Source organism: Pan troglodytes, chromosome 10 (assembly GCF_028858775.2).
Source record: "Pan troglodytes isolate AG18354 chromosome 10, NHGRI_mPanTro3-v2.0_pri, whole genome shotgun sequence".
In the NCBI taxonomy this organism is placed as follows: Eukaryota; Metazoa; Chordata; class Mammalia; order Primates; family Hominidae; genus Pan; species Pan troglodytes.
Window position 1 is genome coordinate 84591206 of NC_072408.2, and position 21560 is coordinate 84612765.

The window sequence follows — 21560 nt, forward strand, 5'->3', positions numbered from 1 at the left end:
CTAGACACAGAAGGTCTGGAAACATAGACCATGATTTTATGATGGATTAATCCATAGTTTCAGACTTGTTCAACACCCTGCATATATGATCAATGTGTAAATAAGTGTTTTAACTCAGTAACAGCAGAAGGTGCATTTTTAGAGAGAGGAACACTTGACAGCCTCCAGTAAAGTGAAAATGGGAAGTCACTGCTTTCAGTTTGAATAGGATTGATATTGGGACAGTAGTGTCAGATAGTCTCTGAGATGAAGTCATTTGACTCTCTTTCCTTTGAGTTAATTATTAAGTACTATCCAGAAGTTCTTTATCCAATGCAAGCACAAATTACCAGGCAAAGCACAGGTAAAGCCACCAGGTAGCTTCTGAAAAGTGTTGTTATCTGCAGCCTTCTTGCGTGGTGCTTGGTTGTGAACTCCACATGTGCTCGGCTATCATCTGCCGCCACCTCTCTGCAGCTAATAGGCTTTGGACATCACTTATGGATGCAATGTGTTGTGCCATTTACCTGCATGTTTACTCTTTTTTATCATCTGTCACTCCTTTACCTCTGCTTCCCTAAGCCAGAGAGAAAAAAAATCGCATATCAATATGCAGAAATGCAAAAGTTACTTGAAATAAATAGTGTTGGTTTAGGACTTTATGTTTTAGCTCAATTCTAAACATCCTTGTGATTCCTAAACTATGGCAGGATAAGCTTTCCAGGGAACATTTAAAGCTTGCCATTCAGAGAGAGCAGTAAAGTGCCATGTATATGTTAACTCTAAGAATTCTTCCTTATTGACAAATTGAATTGGGCAAAGGTGTGGCTGCACGGCTGGTATTTTATCTGCAACTGTCAAACTGTGGTAGTTCTTTTTCATTTTGACTTTTTATTCTATTTTCCGATCTATTATCCTCTTTCTATCTTCTGGTGGATATCTGTTGACCTTTAATCCTTACTTACTGCATACACTTTGGTGATCACTTTATGGAAGGATCCTTGCTGGGGCTCAGATGCTGAGGAAGAAATGGCATCAATAAAATATAAATGGGAAAGAGAAAATGAGAGCAAGCAAGCTTTAAGGCTTATCTAAATGGAGCAGACAGTTTTAGATTTGGAATTGCTACACCCTCTGTAAGATTCACTTGTAATTTTATACTTCTATTGAATATTCTGCAGAATAATAAGCCCTGCTCTTTGCCAGAGATGCTTTGTTTAAATCAAATCCTCTGGAGAAAATCTCAAAAGAAATAGCTGCTGAGTTTACTTAATATAAAAAGTTTTTTTTAATTTAAAGTTTCCTTAACAGAGTCGTTTGTTGATTAAAATGCTCTGCCAAGTTCTTCTAGTGATTCCGTCAAGACCAAACTATGCTTTTTTTTTTAAACTGCAGATGCAAATGTTAACTTCACCTGAGGTTTCTCTAGCAAAGCATTTTCTTATTTTCAGAAGCTCTTAACACTGCCAGATGTGTAATTAAATGGTCATTTCACTTTTATTATAATTTTGTGGCTTTTTAAAATTATTTTTCTTGTTTATGTACACTGTAGCAGTTATGGTCACCATATGCTCGTTATGTAAGATAGCTCTTAACACCCAGCTGATAGATGCAAGCTGTTGGGGAAAAATCACCACTGGTCTCCTATTTATCTAATTTTAATCCTCAAAGGTAAATTCAGCTGGATAAATGTGTTCCTAAGCATCTTTCACCTGTCAGAAAATATTTTTATGTAGTTCCTCTAACAACACGAAGGAAAATGTCTGCCTCTCTAGAACTTGATTTTGCCACTAGTTACTTTGTGCTATTGAGATAGTACTTTTGAGATAAAAGATACAATAAGCCAATAAAGTAGAAGCTAAAGTGTGATGATATAAATATGTGTATAAACTAGCTTTTTTGGAGGGATAGGTGGGTTAGGTGGAAGAGAGGAGGAAAGGATTTCTTCCTGATGAGTATAAACAAAAACAATTTAAGGAAAATGCAAGTTTAATAATTTAACCAATACTTAATAAGCCATGCAACTGAACTTATTTTCCCTAAAGTTATTATCCTATAAATCACAAATATTTTATTTCATAAGAATCTGAGGTCTGTACCATTGAGAGTGCAAATATACCATTATTATAGAAAGAGTTTGCAGAAATAAAACTCCTAGAATGTACATGCATTAAGTCATGATTTTTAAAACTGTCCTATGAAAATGATATAGTCTCTAATGAGCAATTTTAATGTTTAGTAGGAAACAGGGAAATTGTTTTTATGGGAGAAGAATCCATCCCATCACATTAGAATTACAAAACTTTCCATTTATGTTTGTTCAAAGTTTTCTGTTTTGTTTTGTTTGGTTTGGTTTGCCTGTTTTTGACAGAAAGTGTGGAAAGTTGGCAGTGTCTTTGCAGGGATGAGGGGTATGTGATTGCTAACACACTTTGCTTTCAATGACCTCATGTAAATGTTAGGAAAGTCTGGAGGAAATCAATGCATTTACAATAATCCAGGTTAGTATCTGATGGTCTCCATTAGAAAAGTGTTTAGAGGGGAGGAAATGCATAACAAATTATCGCTCATCGTTCACATTTAATATTGCGTCGATTCTGCATTTGAGGAAATCAATTTTTGTTCTTTCTATTCCAGAAATATATGTGAGAGATTTTCTTTTACTTATATAAAGAATATGAAAATAAATGTATTAATTAGTATTCCAAGTTTAATTAATGACCAAGTCAGATTCTTTTAAAAGTAAACAAATAGCTCACTTCCCGGATTGTATATATTACAAATTTATATGTAATATTAATTATACTAGTTGTTGATAGATTTCAGCCCATCCCATTTTCAGCAAATCTGATGAACTTTATTCCTTTTAATTTTGGCTATGCAAACTTCTTTCTTTAATAATATTAAAATGCATTACATGCATTTCCAATGACTAAAAATATATCTATCAGTGAGAAGGAAACTGTTGGATTTTAAATCTTCTCACAGCTATTGTAGAAATTAGGAAAAAGAGGACTCATGCATGCAATAGGTGTTACTGGGAACGTTTTATGAGAACAATAGGAACTTTATAAGATTTTTCACGTTTACCCTTCACTCATCCCCTTTTTCTTCACGTCTCAACTGAATATTAACATAACTAAAATATAAGTATGCTACACATTCTGAAAGTACAAGCATTGACTAATAATGAGGATTTTAAGCTGAGGTCCCTCAGGGTACAAACTTCTTTAGGTGAAAACCTAGTATGTCACTAGTTACTTAAAGGTTATCTACAAATTTTCCTTTATTCTCATTTCTTTGAAGTTTGTGAAACTTCTTCAATTCACTAAAATGTAGCTAGTGAATAAAGTAAAATAAGAGTTAAGTTTTAGATGCCAAATTTAGTTGTCCATTTTTTTCTACTCTCACCGTTGCTCTATACCCTAAATCTTACAAATACAGTGGGAAAGCATTGAGGAGGGGATTAAAAATGAAATGTTTTGTGAAAATATTTAGCAAGACAATATGGACACAGGAAAAGTGAAGAAGGTCCTCATATATATCTTATGTTGATAATGATACAAAATTTTACATGAAAAATCATATTTACAGAAATCTATTCTGCTTTTTCAACATTATGCTTTATTACTCACCAATTCTCATGGTCCACACATTTAAAACAGGAACGAGAAAGATATTTTAGGGCAACATATGTGTGGTTCGTAAAACCAATAAGCAGGGTATATGCAAGAAAGAGCTCGGCAACTACTTCTGTTGCTGTCAGAAATCATTGTGAAATTTCATGAAAAGGAACTCTTGAGACTATGATAATATGGAAGTAAAGGGGAATGCATATATGGAAATTAACATTCTTCTAAGAAAAATGATTGGCTAAAGAAAATGGATAGTGAGGTCAGTAGAGAATAAAATGTCAATAAATTGAAGTGTGTGTGTGTGTGCACACACTATTCTGGTAAGAAGCAGATAAAAAAGGAAAGGAAAACTTTGAAGGGTTTACGTAGACTTTTTGATCACTTTGCATCTTTTATAGTAGGTTTCTATATATTTCTGAATCTAATGTATTAGATGCCTGTCTTAGTCCATTAGTGCTGTTATAACAGAGTACCACAGACTGGTAATTTCTATAAGAACAGGAATTTATATCCCGTAGTTCTAGAGCCTAGGAAATCCTAGATCAAGGCACTGACATCTGGTGAGGGTCTTCTGGCTGCATCTTCACATGCTAGAAGGTGGAAAGGCAAGAGAGGGGCGACCTCCCTCCATCAAGTCTTTTTATAAAGGCACCTAATCCCATTCATGAGGGCAGAGCCCTCACGATTCAATCACTTTCCAAAGGCCACAACCGCCAATATTGTTGCATTGAGGATTAAGTTTCAACATGAAATTTGAAGGTGACAAAAACATTGAAACCATTGCAATGTCTGACAGAGAGATGTGGTTTTCCAGTTAATGGTCTCATTTTATGTCTGGGCTATTAAAAACATGACCATTGCTTATAGCTGGGAAGATCGCACACTCTACCACTGTGTGTATGACAGGCACTACAACCTCAAGTGGTTGTTGACTCTGTGTCACTGGTTTTGTTCAGTGGAATAAGCAGATATTAATAATGTATATGTAATTTTATGTTGCTGCCTTTTTAAATGGTGCCATAAGATTTCCTTAAAGTGACTATATTTTATTTATACTTACTAAATATAGACCCAGCACTGAATAAATTACACAAAATAATAGAAGTCATAATCAGATCTTATGTTTTCATTATCATACTTTCTAATTTCCTATTCTTTTTTATGACTTCAGGTAGGTTGAAAAAGAGGTATCTAGCTGAACCTCTCAATATTCTTCTCTCTCTTTCTTATTATCTGTCTCTGCCTGTCACACACACACATGTACACACACACATGTTCGCACAAACACACACACACACAGCTGTTTTGAAATATCCTCAGAGTTCCTAGTAAAATGCTGCATGATCTGAAAAAGACAAACTTTTGAAGCTATTGATGGGGTAGCTTTTCTGGATGGTTCCTAGAAAGGATCTGGATGTTAGTTAGATCTGAAGTTTAGAACCTGTACTGGAACTGGGAACTGGAACTGATTACAGGCAGCAATTACTTTAACTCATTACTTAGATTAAAATCATAGGCTAATTATAGTGTTACCCTGTGTTAAAATATAAGAATAAAGTTTAAATGTTTAAGAAAAGATTTACTCTCAATCCCTGAATGAAACCTAATGCACCCTCAGAATATCTGCAATAAAGCAGGAGATGGTTAACATGTGGATTCTGAAGGGGTAAGAGCAATGGTTACATGGTGCTTGGGATGAGAAAATGTGCAGTATTCCAAGTGATCCTATAAATCTTTCACAATTACAAGTTACAACCATTGCAAATGACATTTTTATGATACCTTTTGAATGGCTTGGCTTTGGTGTGCCACTCTTTTATGTTTTAGCCAATTTTATTTGTATATAACCTTCAAAAATATGTGAAAATAAGAAAATTGGAAAGAAAGCAGTAGTGAAAATGATACCTTTATAAAACACTGTTATTATACATTGTTACATCTCAACATTTTTGGCCGCATTTCCCAGGACCAAACTGTTAAAACTTGTTTGAGATGTCTTCATCTTTTTATAACACAGTATATTTGTGTACCCATATTCCAACAAGAATAGTTCTTTCAAGCAAAACTGTTTTTTTAGGTTGCTTTTTTTTAGCATTCATTTGGATTTTTAAGGGTCTGCTGTCTTACTGGAACACTGAAATTTATCTGGCAAGAATATCCAATGATTTTGTTTTAATGGAATAGTTGTCCTTTTTCCAGATGTGTATTTTTTTTCACTCGGGGAGCTGATATCCTTGAAGCAAGGGTATTAACATGCAATGCCATTCCAAAGCTGACTACATTTGCTTTTCATTATACTTTATGGTTAAGAGACCCTCTGAATTTGATAAATTTTATTTGCTCAACTAACTCTATCAGTAGCATATTGTAAAGAAGCCTGTAGGGTAGTAAATGCATGTCATAGAGCATATATAAACAATTTCCACCTCTCCTGAGAAGTTCCTCGTTTTAAGTGGACATTGTGTGCATTCTTTAAAAATCCGTTAGCTGTCTTACTATTTAATCCCTTGTACTCATCACCTGCTTTTATGTTTTAGCCAGCTAGTTTACCTTTCTTTTGCCTGATTCAATACCACAATAAAGACACATCTTGGCATATTGCCCCTTGCGTCCACAAATACACTGTATGAGCAGAGTATACCTAATACTTCTTTATGCATCCATTTTTTTCTGAGATATCTGAAAAAATGATTTCAGTGGGAATACTGGTAAGAAAAATTCTAAAACAGATCTTACTGTCTTATGTGTTAGAAGCCAGGTCTGGAGAATAGTTTTAACTTCATGCTCAGTATATCTTATCTTATTTTTTATTCTTTAAATTTCCTCAGTGAAGCCAGGCCTGGATAATAAACTTCATGCTCAGTATATCATATCTTATTTTTTATTATTTAAATTTCCTCATTAGTCCTGAAGACAATCTATTCAAATCATTCAAACATTTTGCAACTTGTTAGTACGAGTCATTTATTCTCTGGGGTTTAAGGGAAGTTCTTACCTGGATGAAGGATAATTTTAAAAAATGAAGGTTCTTAAGGTCGAATGTGAAAGTGATAATGCACAATACAATTTCAGAATGGATTGGAAAAAAAAGAACAGTTAATAATTTGACTCTTTACTTCTGCTTCTATTATAGACTAACAGGGATCATATTTACTTCCCTCCACCTTAAGTATAAACTGAACAAAAGCATATAAAACAATATTATTCAGCCGTTGGACAATAGACAATACAGGACAATGGTTCCTGAAGGAAGGGTAATCAAAGGGGAAAGCTTACAATTGTGCTAGTTGACTTCCTGGAGGCAAAATCCAGACCACGGAGTAGAGATGGAGAACCCAAATAGAGTTCAGAAGTTTTGCTGACTCTTAGAAATAGAGATCAAAGTTTAGGAAAGCCTCAAGGGCTAAAATTTTGGAGCCAACGTACCAGAAAAGAAGGAATTGCAGAGAGAGAGAGAGAAAGATAAAATGAGATAGATAGACAGAGAGACACAGAGAGAGATACAAAGAGATAGGAGAGAATAAGGATGAGCACTGGAGACTTACAGAGATGTTTCTTCTAATCTTTGACAGAGGACTTATAGAGGAAACAAGCAAATGCTAGAGAAAGGACCAGCAGAAAGAAGTATGAGAAATAATTGCTAGCAGTCACACAAGGTTGGGAATAGTTGACATTTTCCCCAGCCAGAGTGAAAAGACCACAAGGTGTGTGTTAGATTCAGAAAACCGTATTTCTTTACAAGTGGTGCAAAATTAGCTCTAGGCAATCAGATCTGTACCTTCTTTAACAATTTATTTAAAATGCTCAAAAGCTACTTAACTATGTGCCATTACAAAATCAAATCCTACTTGAAATCCAGTATACAAGTGTACAATTCAAAATGTCTACCATCTAGTAAAATATTACCAGGCATGTTAAAAAGCAGTATGGCATGACTCATATCCAGGAGGGAAAAAAATCCATTAATGGAAACATACTTAAGAAATGGCAGATATGATGGAATTAGCAGACAAGTTGTTGTTAAAACAACTAGTATAAATATGCTCCATATGTTCAAGAAGGTAGAAAAACAAATGTGATAAGGAGAGACATGGAAGAAAGAAAAGACACCCAAATGGAACTCCTAGAGATGAAAACGTATAGTGTGTGAATTAAAAATACATGAGACAGGATTACAACAGATTAAATAATATAGAGGTAAAGATTAATGCACTTGGAAACAGTAATAGAAGTTACGTGAATGCAAAATGAAGCACAGAGAGTAAACTTTTTTTTAGACAGAGTCTCACTCTGTCACCAGGCTGGAGTGTAGTGGCACAATCTTGGCTGACTGCAACCTCCGCCTCTCGGGTTCAAGTAATTCTCCTGTCTCAGCCTCCCGAGTAGCTGGGACTGTAGGCACATGCCACCACGCCCAACTAAATTTTTTTTTTTTTTTTGTATTTTTAGTAGAGACAGGGTTTCACCATGTTGCCCAGGCTGGTCTCGAACTCCTGAGCTCAGGCAATCCATCCGCCTTGGCCTCCCAAAGTGCTGGGATTACAGGCATGAGCCACTGCGCCCGGCCGAGAGTAAGATTTTTAAAGCCTTGAAAAATTAATTGCATTAGTAACCGTGGCATGAAAGCAGGTGGTCCAACATACATAATTGGAGCCCTAGAAGGAAGAGGGAGGTAGAAAATAAGTTTAGAAAAAACTAAAAAGTTTCCAAAATTTGATATAAACTATAAAAAAGTCCAATCAACATAACACAACCTGAACAAAACGTTAAAAAAATAAAATTGCTGGCCAGGTGCAGTGGCTAACGCCTGTAATCCCAGCACTTTGGGAGGCCGAGGAAGGTGGATTACCTGAAGTCAGGAGTTTGAGACCAGCCTGGCCAATATGGTAAAACCCTGTATCTACTAAAAATACAAAAATTAGCTGGGTTTGGTGGTGTGTGCCTGTAATCCAAGCTACTTGGGAGGCTGAGGCAGCAAAATGGCTTGAACCCAGGAGGCAGGGATTCCAGTGAGCCAAGATTGCACCACTGCACTCCAGCCTGGTGAGAGAACAAGACTCCGTCTCAAAAACAACAACAACAACAACAACAACAACAAAGAAAATCAAATAGCTAAAATTAGTGGTAAAGAATATCTTATCAGAAGTTGGATAATACAGTCAAGATACATAGAAAGGAACAAAGATCAGACATGTGATGGACTTCTTAGAAACTATGCAAGGGAAAATACAATGGTGTGGCATCTTTACTGAAGAAAAAAAATTGTTAACTAAGAACTTTGTACCCAGAAAATAATTCTTTCAAAAATGGAGGCAAAGCAAACTCTTTTTTAGCCAAACAAAAGCTGAGACAGTTAATTGCCAGCAAATCTGCAATTTGAAAAATGTTATAAAAGGTTGTTTATAAAAGGAAAATGATACCAGATAAAAATTTGCATCTAAGCAAAGGAAAGAAGAGCACCAGAAATGGAAATTATGTGGATAAATATAAAGATTATTCAGTTTTTAATTTTTAAAACAGAATTGATAATAGAACAAAATAATGTGCTATGTTAATATATGTAGAAGAAAACGTATGCTAACACTAGCACAAGAAAGTGAACAGGAATGTAAAATTAAATACTGTGAGGTTTGTAAATTATATCTAAAGTGGCATAATGTAATTTGAAGGCATATTCTAATAAGTTAATGGTTCATATAGTAAATCCTAGAGGAAACAGAAGAATAAAATGAAATATGTGTCACCTACTAAGAATCCACTTTATAAAGATACAGATAAAGTTGAAAGAACGGAAAGATGACACTAAACACTAATCAAAATCCTTGAAAAAGTAGTTTAGCACAAAGGGACATTTAGGACCCCCACTCACAAGACTGCAAAAGTTTGAGAGATATATGGAGAATCATCTTCTAACAAAAAGCAAGCTGAAAACTAGGACAAAATCTATTCAAATATATATCTAAGATAGGACCTATACCGAAATATATAAATAATTGTTGATAAAACTCAGTAATAATGAGACAAACAAAAAGTGGGCAAGAGTTTTTGACAGATATTTCACCAAAGATGATATATGAATGACAAGCACACACATGAAAAGATAATCAACATCAATAAATTATTAGAAAAATTCAAATGAAAACTGCAGTGATATACCCCTACTCCTAAGTAGAATGGCTAAAATGAGAGACTGAAGATATGAAGTATAGAGTATGTGTAGCAGCTGGACCTCTCATACATTGCTAGTGGGAGTTCAGAATGGTATGTTTTGGAAAATAGTGTGGCACATGCTTACACAAATATATAGTTATCAAATTCCCTTTATCCATGAGAAAATAAAATAAATATCAACATAAGACAGATATAAATATTTATAGGGACAGGCAATGTAGCTCAAGTCTGTAATCCCAGCACGTTGGGAGGCCGAGGCAGGTGGATCACTTAAGGTCAGGAGTTCGAGACCAGCCTAGCCAATATGGTGAAACCCTGTCTCTACTAAAAATACAGACGGTGCACACCTGTAGTCCAAGCTACGCAGGAGGCTGAGGCACGAGAATTGCTAGAACCCAGGAGGCTGAAGTTGTAGTGAGCCGAGATCACACCACTGCACTCCAGCCTGGGTGACAGAGCGGGACTCTGTCCCCCTCCCCCCAAAAAATTATAGAACTTTCCCACACTGGAAACAAATCAAGGGTCCTTTACCAGATAAATGCATAAACGAATTGTGCCATATTCAAACAATGGAATGCATTTGAGTCATACAAAAGAAAGAACTAATGATACATACAACACATGGATAAATCTCAAAAGCATTATGCTAAGTGAAAACAGCCAAAAATGAAAATACTGAATGATTTCATTTCTATGAAATTCTAGAAAAGGCAAAACTAGCGTTAGAAGTCACTTCAGACATTGCCTGTGTTGAGAGTGAGACATTATCTACGGTAGGCATGAGAGAACATTTTGAATGAAGGGAATATTCTACATCTTGATAGTGGTACTGGCCACATTGAGTTATTTAATGGGGAAAGGATTCCCTATTTAATAAACGGTGCTTGGAAAACTGGCTAGCCATATGTAGAAAGCTGAAACTGGATCCCTTCCTTACACCTTATACAAAAATCAATTCAAGATGGATTAAAGACTTAAACGTTAGACCTAAAACCGTAAAAACCCTAGAAGAAAACCTAGGCATTACCATTCAGGACATAGGCATGGGCAAGGAATTATTTCCTTATATTTGTTGAATTTTTACTTATGTGTAAATTCCACTTCAATCAAGCTGTTAAAAATAGGAATGTGAGACCAGGCACAGTGGTTCACGTTTGTAATCCCAGCACTTTGGGAGGCCAAGGCGGGCAGATCACCTGAGATCAGGAGTTCGAGACCAGTCTGGCCAACATGGCGAAACCCTGGCGAAAACCTGTCGCTACTAAAAATACAAAAATTAGCCAGGCGTAGTGGCAGGCGCCTGTAATCCCAGCTACTTGGGAGGCTGAGGCATGAGAATTGCTTGAACACGGGAGGCAGAGGTTGCAGTGAACTGAGATCATGGAATATAGTTACTCCAGCTTAGGGGATAGAGCAAGACTCTGCCTCCAAAAAAAAAAAAAAAAAAAAAAGTAATGTGGCTTTTCTACAATTTTAGCAAATATCAGAGTTGACTCTCAAATCATATTTTTCCTTTCAGCAAGCATGATTTTGTGTTGACAGTTGAATATTTTTTCTCTTACTCTTTCTTAAAAATCATGGTTTGCAAGTTGCCATTTTATAAGATTTTATTACTTATTTTTTAAATTACTGATATTAAAATTTAGCCAGGTTGGAACTCTCTTATTGCCTAAAACTCCAGCTTAGCTTTAGAAGGTATTTCAAGGGTCATTGCCACTTTTCCTGTTAAATTTGATAGGAATAAAATGACAACCAATTTATTTCATCTTAATTTTCAGGATTTTTTCCTGAGTTCAGTCCTATTCATCCTTATGATCATGACCATATTAGGCTTCATGACTTTATCTTTCTAATTCTCATGACTATATTTCCTGTAACATTTAGAGCTAACATTTAGTGAACACTTACTATGTGGAAAACTATCCTAACAACATCATACATTTACTTCCTTTAATTCTCACAGCACCCCTGTGAAGGAAGAATGATTATTTTTTTACTCCATTTTATAGATGATGAAACTGAGACACAGCAACTTCCAAATTCATATAACTAGGAAGTAAGGAAGCAGAGATTTGCTTTTAAGCAGTCCCACTTTACAGCCCATTGTCTGAACTATCAAACTACAAATCCTATAATTTACAGATCTTAAATTCTAGTTTTTAGAAGAATCAATTCGCTTAAATATGACTCTCAGACCTTTCCCTCTCCCTTGGGATGGTTTCAACATGAGTTTTGCGTCCCCTCCAAAAACTCATGTTGAAATTTAGTTGGCATTGTGAATGGTATTAAGAGATGGAGACATTAAAAGGTGAGTAGGCCATGAGAACACTAACTTCATACATGGATTAATGTTATTGTGGTAGTGGGATTATCATGAGAGTATAATCCCTGTTATAAAAGCGAGCTTGGCCCTTTCTGTCTCTCTTATATGAGTGCTCTCTTGCTCTTCTGCCTTCCACCATGGGGAGATGCAGCAAGAAGACCCTCACCACATATGGGCCCCTCACTCTTATGCTTCCCAGCCTCCAGAACTGTAAGAAGCAAATCTCTCGTTATTTATAAATTACCCAGTTTTAGATATTCTGTTATAGTAGCACAAATGGACTAACACAGTGGGTTCGAGATGAATACAATCGTCTATATTTTAGTAAGCACTCAGGTCCCCATCACATCTGGTTTGTTGAACTCAGTTTGTAAAACCTCATTTTGAACTTCATCTACAAGGTATCAGTGACCGTAAGCTAATTTTTTACTTTCTCGGTGCCTTTGTCTCCTAGGGCTCAAAACGGTGTGGTTCTTTTAAGATAAATTGAGATGACAACTCCTGGCACAAAGCACATTTTTTATAGTAAGTTAGTTTGGTTTTGTTGCTTTTGGTGGTAGATATTACTGCAAAAAATTAGTTGACAGTGACTATTAATACCATCTTATATTTCAGTCAGAGTGAAAGATATTGCCTAATATGCAAAAGGTATTTCAAAGTGAAAAGACATCTTATTGAATGTGAATCCTTTTTTTTCAATCTAATTGTTCCAAGAATTACGATACATTCTCCTCCAATGTATGTTTCTAAAATACCAATTAGCTCATTCGTAATTGGCAAACAGGAATTTTGTACTAGTATAATGTAGAAGTTGTATAGCTTTATATACAATTTATTCTAGGCAAAGGGAGGCAGAATAGTCAGCGTAGAATTATAACCTTGGGTGGGCAAAGAAGCCCTCAGTTTGAATGTTGTATAGTCAGCAGGAGCCCTTTTGGCTCAGTTTTAAGAAAACTAAAAAGAAAAACAAAAATGAATGCCTGCATCTGGGGCTTCCTCTTCAAAGGGGCATGCCCCTGGCCTTGTGCAGCTCTTAAATATTTGCAGTTGCCCTGACCCTGTACCCATTTCAATGGCAAGCCTACTGGCTTGGAGTTTGCCTTCCAACCGGATTTCTTCCACCAATTCTGGTTAAAGTGTTGCCAGCATTTATACCCAATTATTTTTTTATGTAATTCTGAGTCACTTCCTTGAGTGGTCCAAATTATTTTCTGAGGCGCCAATATTATTTTTGCTAGCAATATACTCCCAAAGTTGCATATGTTTTGAGTGAACTTCCTAGAATCAATTTTTCCCACAAGTTCTATTATTTAGGTGCTGTTTTGTTTTGCATTGTGAGGATTACAAGTTGCATATGTCTTATTGTGAACTAAACCTCATTTTACGAACATGGACCTCCCCAACCCTGTATTACCTTATAGTTTCTGAAAGTTATAATGTGTTGAATGGTTTGCAAATTGCAAAATAACTTACTTCCTCAGAGAGATTATTTCATTTCTTTGATACCACTAGTGTTGTATTTGTTTTGTATTATCCCGTTGTGTAAAGCCCACTTGGGTTACTATTTTTAAAGCCTGCAAGACTTCTAACTTACATTTCCTGTCTTCTATGCTGCATCAGCAGAACATATACTTTTAGTTATTGGCTCTTTCATCTATAAATTACTGCTTCTTAGATAAAAGTACGTAGTGATTTAAAGACCTGGAAACAGTAGGCCAAAGATGACCATTTCTTCACTAAAGAAAGACATTTTCTATAAAAAATGGTTATGATTTAATAATTTCCATAATTCATTGTGTCTATACTAAGTGTCCACCACTCATTTTTCTAAGATCTTTGGTTGCATTATTACTAATTTTTATATTTGGTGAATATAATTGCTCTCTGTATCCATTTTCTGAGTGCAATCAGTTTCAGAACAATAATGCATGGTACATTCGATGTTTTCTTAAAAGTTTACCCCTTGTTTATTTAAAGTTCCTGACATGCTTTAACCAGAAATAGAACATGCTATGATTATATTAAAATAATTCTATGGATGGAAGCATCATCATTCATTCTCACTGAGTATCTGTTTGGACAGTTTTTAGAAGCTTGGGATTTTAAGTTGGACTTAATAAACTTGAATAACAGTGTTATTTTCAACCATTTTAGAAGACAGGTTTACAAACTAAAATCATACATTCTTTCCCCCTTTCTAGCTTCATCATTTTAGTCAATTTTTTCTGTGTCTCCAAGTCATAGCTGTTCTTTCTATAAAGTGAAGAAAATAAATATGCCTATACTTTGAGTCATTCCAATGATTAAATGTGATAATGCATAAAATGCTTAGCTCCATAACTGCTTTGTAATACATTCCACATAAGTATTAGCTTTGAATGTTTTTATAATCATGACTTATTAAATTTGGTAACAATGATTACTATATATTTAGTGCCCTGCTTCCTGTGTTTACTCTGTTTTCATAACCTAGGCAGCTATGGTCCGATGAGTGATTTAACTGCTTTAGCTAGTTGCACTATTGCATGATTTTAGCCTGATTTCATGGGATGCAACAGAATGAACATCGTGGCTCATGGCTGTCAGTAGTGAAAAATAGCTGGAAATCAGACAAACAACTTTATTGCTGAGATTGTTTCCGGGCTAAAAGTTCTTCCAACAGCTGTTTGTTTTGGCCATTAACATGTCCATTCTTTTTATTTTTTCTGAGCTGGGGGAAATACAATTTTCTTTAAAAAGAGAATGCAGGCTGGCTATTTCTGAAATCAGGAAGAACCCCTGTCCTTCCACTGTTGTGGTCTTTTGGCTGCTCTGACAGTTGGACTGAAGGGCTTTTCCTTTTGATTTTTTCCTCTTTTTCACTCTCAAAGTTCAGACTCAGACTGCTTTAGTGAGAAAAAAAAATAAGCAAAACTAAGAGCTCTTTAATCCTAAGAAGGAGCTTTGTAGCAGTTACCTTGAAGAAGAGTTTACTCCCCAAAGGAGTATTTAGTATTACTTAGACACTGAGTCACTGAACAGAGAGAGAGAGAGAGAGACAGAGAGAGAGAGAGAGAGAGAGAGACAGAGAGAGAGAGAGAAAGACAGAGAGAGAGAGAGAGAATGAGAATGAATATGAATCCCAGCCAGCAAGAAAGAAAAGATACTTAACTAAAGATGCAGGGAAGTTTTGCCTCTTCCTGAAAATTATATTATTAGCTTTTTAAAAATGAGGATGACTGCTAGTTTTGTTTAAAGTATTTGTTCTGGAAATACTAAAGTTGGAGTCTACCAGACTGAGGTTAGAAGCATTTTCTTTGGCAGCAAGAAGATAATTTTATAGAAGCCATGCCTGTTCTTGGGGTTGCCTCAAAACTGAGGCAGCCAGCTGTTGGGTCAAAGCCTGTGCATACTGCTCTTCCGATACCAAATCTTGGCACTACTGGGTCACAGCACTGTTCTTCAAGACCTTTGGAACTTGCTGAAACAGAGAGCTCCATGCTTTCTTGTCAGCTTGCATTAAAATCAACCTGTGAATTTGGAGAGAAGAAACCCCTCCAAGGAAAAGCCAAGGAGAAAGAAGACAGCAAGGTTAGTTGCTGAAGTTACCTGCAGACTTGTATGGCTAAAATGCACATTTCTCTTTAAGTGCACTATAAAACATGTTATGAAATGGGGAGTAGTAGAGGAATACCAGTGTAAGGATGTAAGTAGTTATAATGGCTGAAAAGCTGAATATTTAGCTTATGTAAAAACTGTATTCTTAGTTTAGAGTTGTAAAAGTCATGATCAAAATTTTCTGAATATGCATCTATTGTAATCATTTAGTACTACTTATTGATGAATGCCTAGTTAGTTCTAGATATTGCTCTATTACTAATAATCATAATCAATCACAAATGTGAGAAAAAGAGAACCTATTGTCATCCATACTGCAATGTATGAAAATAGGTACTTTTAAAAAGACATTTATTTGTAATAATTCATATAGACACCATCACTTTTCTCTAAATGTCATTTGCATATCAAATAATTTCTGTTTGAAAATTTGTATCATAGGCTGCTTAATTCATTGCAGTATGAAGGAAAATGAAGTACTATTTTCCTTGATACTGCACATTTATATGGACTTTCCCTTGTAAACTGAAACCCTACTCTTTTACTTATTACTGACATCTTTTTCAGTCATTTAATTTATGATATTTTGTGAGTAGTTGCTCATAGCCCTTGGTTTCTAAAGCATACTACAACCGTTTTCTCCAGTCACACATGCTAGAATGGCCCCGAAGCTGCTGAACTTCATGCGGATTCATTTGTACCTTGATAAGCATCACTTTTGTTTTGTGCATTTTTACTTTTATTGGTACATATTAGGTGTATATCTTTATGGGTACATATTGGTGTATATATTTATGTGGTTCATGAGAGATTCTGATACAGGCATACAATGTGTAATAATCATATCAGGGTAAATGGAGTATCTGTTGCCTTAAGCATTTATCATGTCTTTGTGTTGCAAACATTATATATTCTTTTAGTTATTTAAAAAATATAGAATAAGTTATTGTTGACAGTAATCATCCTATAGTGCTATCAAATACTAGATCTTATTCATTCTATCTAAATGTATTTTTGTACTCATTAACGATCCACACTCCCCCTACCCCTCGCCACTACCCTTTCCAGCCTCTGGTAACCATCATTCTACTCAGCGTCACTTTTTAATGCAGCATTAACTATGATGTCAAGCTTTCCAAAGTCACAGCCTCATCTCTGGCTTCTTAGGAAATATTTTCATTTTACTCTGCTATCCAAATGTTAGCTTAAAATAATTTAAGGAAAAAACCTTTATACAAAAATCAACTCTAGAAGTGAAAAAGAAAGCCACTCCTTTTTCTACAATGCCCATCCCACCTTCACCTGTTCAGATCCTTTAAGCTTTATCCCAGATCCAACTTTATTCATAAAGTCTTTGCTAGCTATCCCTTCCCCACCATTCCTCTTTCCCAATTCTTTGTCTGTAGAAATGCTTGTGTATTTTAATTATCTGGATAATTTCTTTTAATTATCTGGATAATTTATTTGTATCTCCACTAAGCTGAAAACATATAGAAGTCAGGTCTCGTATCTTATCCTGTGTTCCAGCTCTCTCCCTGTACAATGCTTTATGCATGATAAGAATTAAACAGTAGTTGGATGAATGAATACAGCAATTAATGAATCAATTAATGAATAAATAGTTATTCTGAGAAGGATTCAGTTAAGTTTGTTCATCTTTTGGAATCATTTCGAAACAGGAAATGTTTCCTTGTCCCCCTCACAGGGCATGTGACAGCAGGAGTGGCTTGCGTCTTCAATGCCCCGCTGCTGAAACCTCTAGAGGGATCATGCAGATGGGCAGGGTGTGGAGCTTCGACCCTACAGCAGCATCTAGGGTTGAGTATTTACAGCTCCTGAAGCTCCAGTGGGCGTGTGTTACAGTGTGTTCTTTTAGTTTTGCAGTATGAAGGTGGCTTGTGTTAATCAGCTCAGTTAGACCCTCTGCCTTATTGCAAGGGCAGAGGGCTTTCTTTATTCTGGGTTCTCACCTTGGTTCCGGAAAAATCGAGTCACATGTGGGCTTGGAGGATGAGTGCAAGGTTCTTTTGAATGTTGGAAGTACCTCTCAGCAGATGGACGGGGAGCCATAAGGAGGAAAGGTGATTTTCCCCTGGAGTTGGGCCGCCCAGCAGCCAGACTCTCCTCTGACCTCCCTGGCTAGATTCCCCTCGGGTCCATGTCGTTCTGCGGTCGATGGCCTGCCGGTGTCTGCAGGTGCCTGTCGGTGTCCTCTTCTGCTGGTGTGTTCCTTTCGACGTCCAGCCGCTTGTGTGTTCTTCCGCCAGTGTGTTCCTCTCGATGTCCAGCCATTTTTGTCTCTGCCTGCTAAGGTCTTGGGGTTTTTATAGGCACAGAATGGGGAGGTGGTGGGCCAGGGTGGTCTTAGACAATGCAACATTTGGGCATGAAAACATAAATGCCTGTCCTCACTAGGTCCATGGGCACAGGCCCAGGGGTGGAGCCCTAGCCAGGGACCCCATCTTTCTCTACACAACACTTCCCTGCCCCCTTCCCGTATCAATTTTATGTATAAAACAAGGGGTTGGGAATGGATGATTTGTGGAGTTCTATGTCTAACATAGCATTGTCCATGTGAGAAAAATCAGTTAAAATAAAATATTTTTTATGGGTTTATAGTTCTCAGTTCAAAGTGAACAATTCAGAGTAAAAAGCAGGGAAACATAAATGATCAACAAAAGACTAAAAATATTTATCTTTTTGCAAATAATTAAAAGAAATGCCATAAAATTCCATTCTAATCTTCTGTGTATCCACAAGTCTGTATGGATTCAATGGCAAGAATAGAGAGACACACTGTCTCTGCTGACCATGGCTATCTTTTCTGCAGGTTTAGTGAAACTTCCACTTTGCTAAATGACCTTGGCCTAGGATTTGAGTACTATAAGCACTGTTTTCAATATAATTTTGGTTGATCTCTTTGGTTAGCAAACATATTAATCAAACATCTGATATCCCAATAAGCCTCTGTGGTAAGCAAAGTTGTATTTATAGGGATGTTTTCACCATGCCACTTATCAGATTAAAAATGTTTTCAAACAAATGTAAAGAATGCCTGGTCAGCAGTTCAGAATATTTCTAAATGTTAAAAAGAAGTATATGTAGAGTTATTTTAGCTTTTGGGAAAAAAAAAAACCAGAACTGAAGTAAATAGCAAAATCGAACAAGGTAGTTATATTAGAGAGAATTAGACTTGGCTGCAAAAGCAGAAAAGTCAACATAACAATAGCATAAAGAAGATAGACGTTTATTTCATTTTCATGTAAAGGAAATCTGGAGTTGAGCAGTCCATGTATGGCTGGTAGGGAGACTTCAGGAAGTTGTCAGGGAACCAGGCTCTATTTTGGTTGCCATCATCGATTTGTGGCTCACACCTCATAGTCTTGAGTAGATAATTGCACTCCACTTAATTAAAAAGATACACCTTGTTTTATTAAATATTCTTCCACACTGGCCTAGTTATAGTTCCAAGGCCTTACCTTGCTCCAGTGGAGATGTGCTCAGCTAAGAATTATGGGTTCAATTTCTAGGAAAAGATACTAGTGATAGTACCCACAATAGACGACTGTCATTAAGAAACATTTATGTGGGGTACTCTGCTAGTCCTTGTACCAAACAGTTTTATGATCTGGTTTGAGAGAACAAATTTACATATGACAGTCTCAGAAATGTGTGTTCAGTTGTGACTCCCTTCACCTGTTGTTTCAATTAGTGCAAATGCCATCATTCCAGTCATCTAATCCCGAATTCCTAGACTAATATCTGGTAAAGTACATCACCATTTCACATCCCATAACTTGCCAGAAGTTGAGAATTTTACTTCAGTATTATAGCTTGGGTTTATCTTCTTCTGCACTTGCTCATCCTTTGATGGCCTTTGAAGTTTCCTATCAATTATTTCAGTGATTCCAAATTGGTATCCTCTCCTCCTGTGTCTCTCTACCCTCATCCATGCAGCATATTCACCATCCTGCTTAAGAAGAAAACTTTATTTGCTTCTCATATCTTATAATGTCTTCATTCAGGCATTCTTGTCACCCAGTTGTCACTTTCTCTATTTCCATCATAGCTCCATCTAGCTGCTACATCCCAGATGTCTTCTTCCTGGGTGTCCCAATTTCTTCAGAATGTTTAGTCCCACTGTCCTTTAACAAATAAATAATACTAGTTCCAGACTCTATGTCATATGCAGTTGGAAAATCCTCCACAATATTTCAAGGGCTTATGTTTTCCTTAGCTATATCTTGTTCTGATTTCTTTCTTATCTCAAATTTTCTAATCTCTCTCATATGGATTTGTTTTTCCATTCTTCCTGGGCATACACCCAAATGAAGAACAGAGTCACTTTGCCTTGGAACCTTTACTTAACATTCTGGAGGTTAAGGTTAAGAAAGAGTGTTCTATTTTGTCACAGCTCAGCAAACAACATCCAATTAAGCATTAAACATCCCTGTTCATGAAAGTTTCTTGGCCATACTTACTGTGGAGCACTTCCTGGCTTTTACATCTCAATCCCCAGTCTCCTTCCAACTTGGTCTGCCACCTTTCTTTTACTCCTATTTTCATTTCCAACTTCTTTCCAGTCTTGGGCTCACTCATTCCTTCCCTCTCAGATTACTTGTGCAAACTCAAGATTCTGTTTTACATTATTATGGAAAGCAATTATTTTTTGTGGACAAGCTTTGTATTTTATAGAAAATTTTTTACTTTATTCTTAAAACATTTCAAAGAAAGTATTATAATCTACATTTACAGAGAAATAAACAGAGAGAGTAGGAGACATACATAGGATCACACAGTTAACTAGTAACAAAATCCAAAATTTGAATTAAAATTTGTTCAAAGGAAGACTTTTTTCTATGTTATTTTATTTATACTTTCTCTTAATGATGTAACAGCAATATTTTTTCTGGGTTTACCCTATCATCCAAATCTTACCCACTATTTAAGATTATTTCAAAGGTCAAATAAAAGTATAGACAAATTGGTGTGGATGCTATAAGGGAGGAGAGATTACATCCGCTTGGGGCAATCCAAAGAAATTTATTGAAAGAGTAGAGGCGTTTATGTCCATGGTAGAATGTATGCTTGTTTAATTCCTGTTCACTCTGCTAGTTAAGGGCAACCATGGTAAGAATTATTTCTTGCTGTTGTGTTCACACAGAGCTGGCACTAACGCTTTGAAAACAGAAGATACACAAAAACAGTAGTTAAAATAAATATTTAAAATAAGCATAAATAATATTGTCATGCAAATGTATTGTATAAATAGTATTGCTAATGTGGACAATTCTTTTGCAGAATGTTAGGGCTGAGAGAAATTGTATATGAATGGAGCATTCAGAAAAGACCGAATTTTTGAAATTTAATGAGCAGATAGGACTCAGATATATAGAGTAAAAACATTCTTTTGAGGAAAAGTTATGTAAACTTTTAAAGTTTAAACTTTAAAAGTTTACATAACTTTTCCTCAAAAGGGAAGTAAACAACTATAAATGAAGCATAATATTTATGGAAAACAGCAGGTAGACAATGGAGAAAGATCTTATGTAAGAATGAGACCAAATGACACTGGTAATGATATTTAGGAGAAATCATTGCAGAGAGGTCTAATATTAACCAATGTTTAGAGAATGGCTGTATGTCAGGTACTGGGCCGAACACTTCTTAGAGTATTCCATTCAGTCCTCACAATAGCCTTATGGCATAGGAATTATTATTCTTCCCGTTTTACAGATGGAGAAACTGCAGCTTAGAGAGGTTAAATTACTTGCCAATATCTCAATGCGAGAATGTGGTAGAATAGAGATTCAGACTAAGGCTGTATGGTTACAGAAGACATTATTCTTAACCAA

At 36.0% G+C, this 21560-nt stretch overlaps 1 protein-coding gene across 10 annotated transcripts in view; it reads left to right on the forward strand.

Annotated features, from left to right (window-relative positions):
* NAV3 (neuron navigator 3) overlaps positions 1-21560 on the forward strand; it is an 891873-nt gene that overhangs the window by 493310 nt on the left and 377003 nt on the right. For 8 of the 10 annotated variants that reach the window (XM_009425884.5, XM_009425885.5, XM_009425886.5 and 5 more), the window contains exon 1: positions 15335-15678. The exons of 1 other annotated variant lie outside the window; for it this stretch is intronic. In XM_009425884.5, the coding sequence (XP_009424159.3) occupies positions 15436-15678 (243 nt within the window). In that variant the 5' untranslated portion in view covers positions 15335-15435. Of the gene's footprint in view, positions 1-14869; positions 15679-21560 lie in introns of those variants that run through there. One more of the 10 variants, XM_509234.8, reaches the window with a different exon arrangement.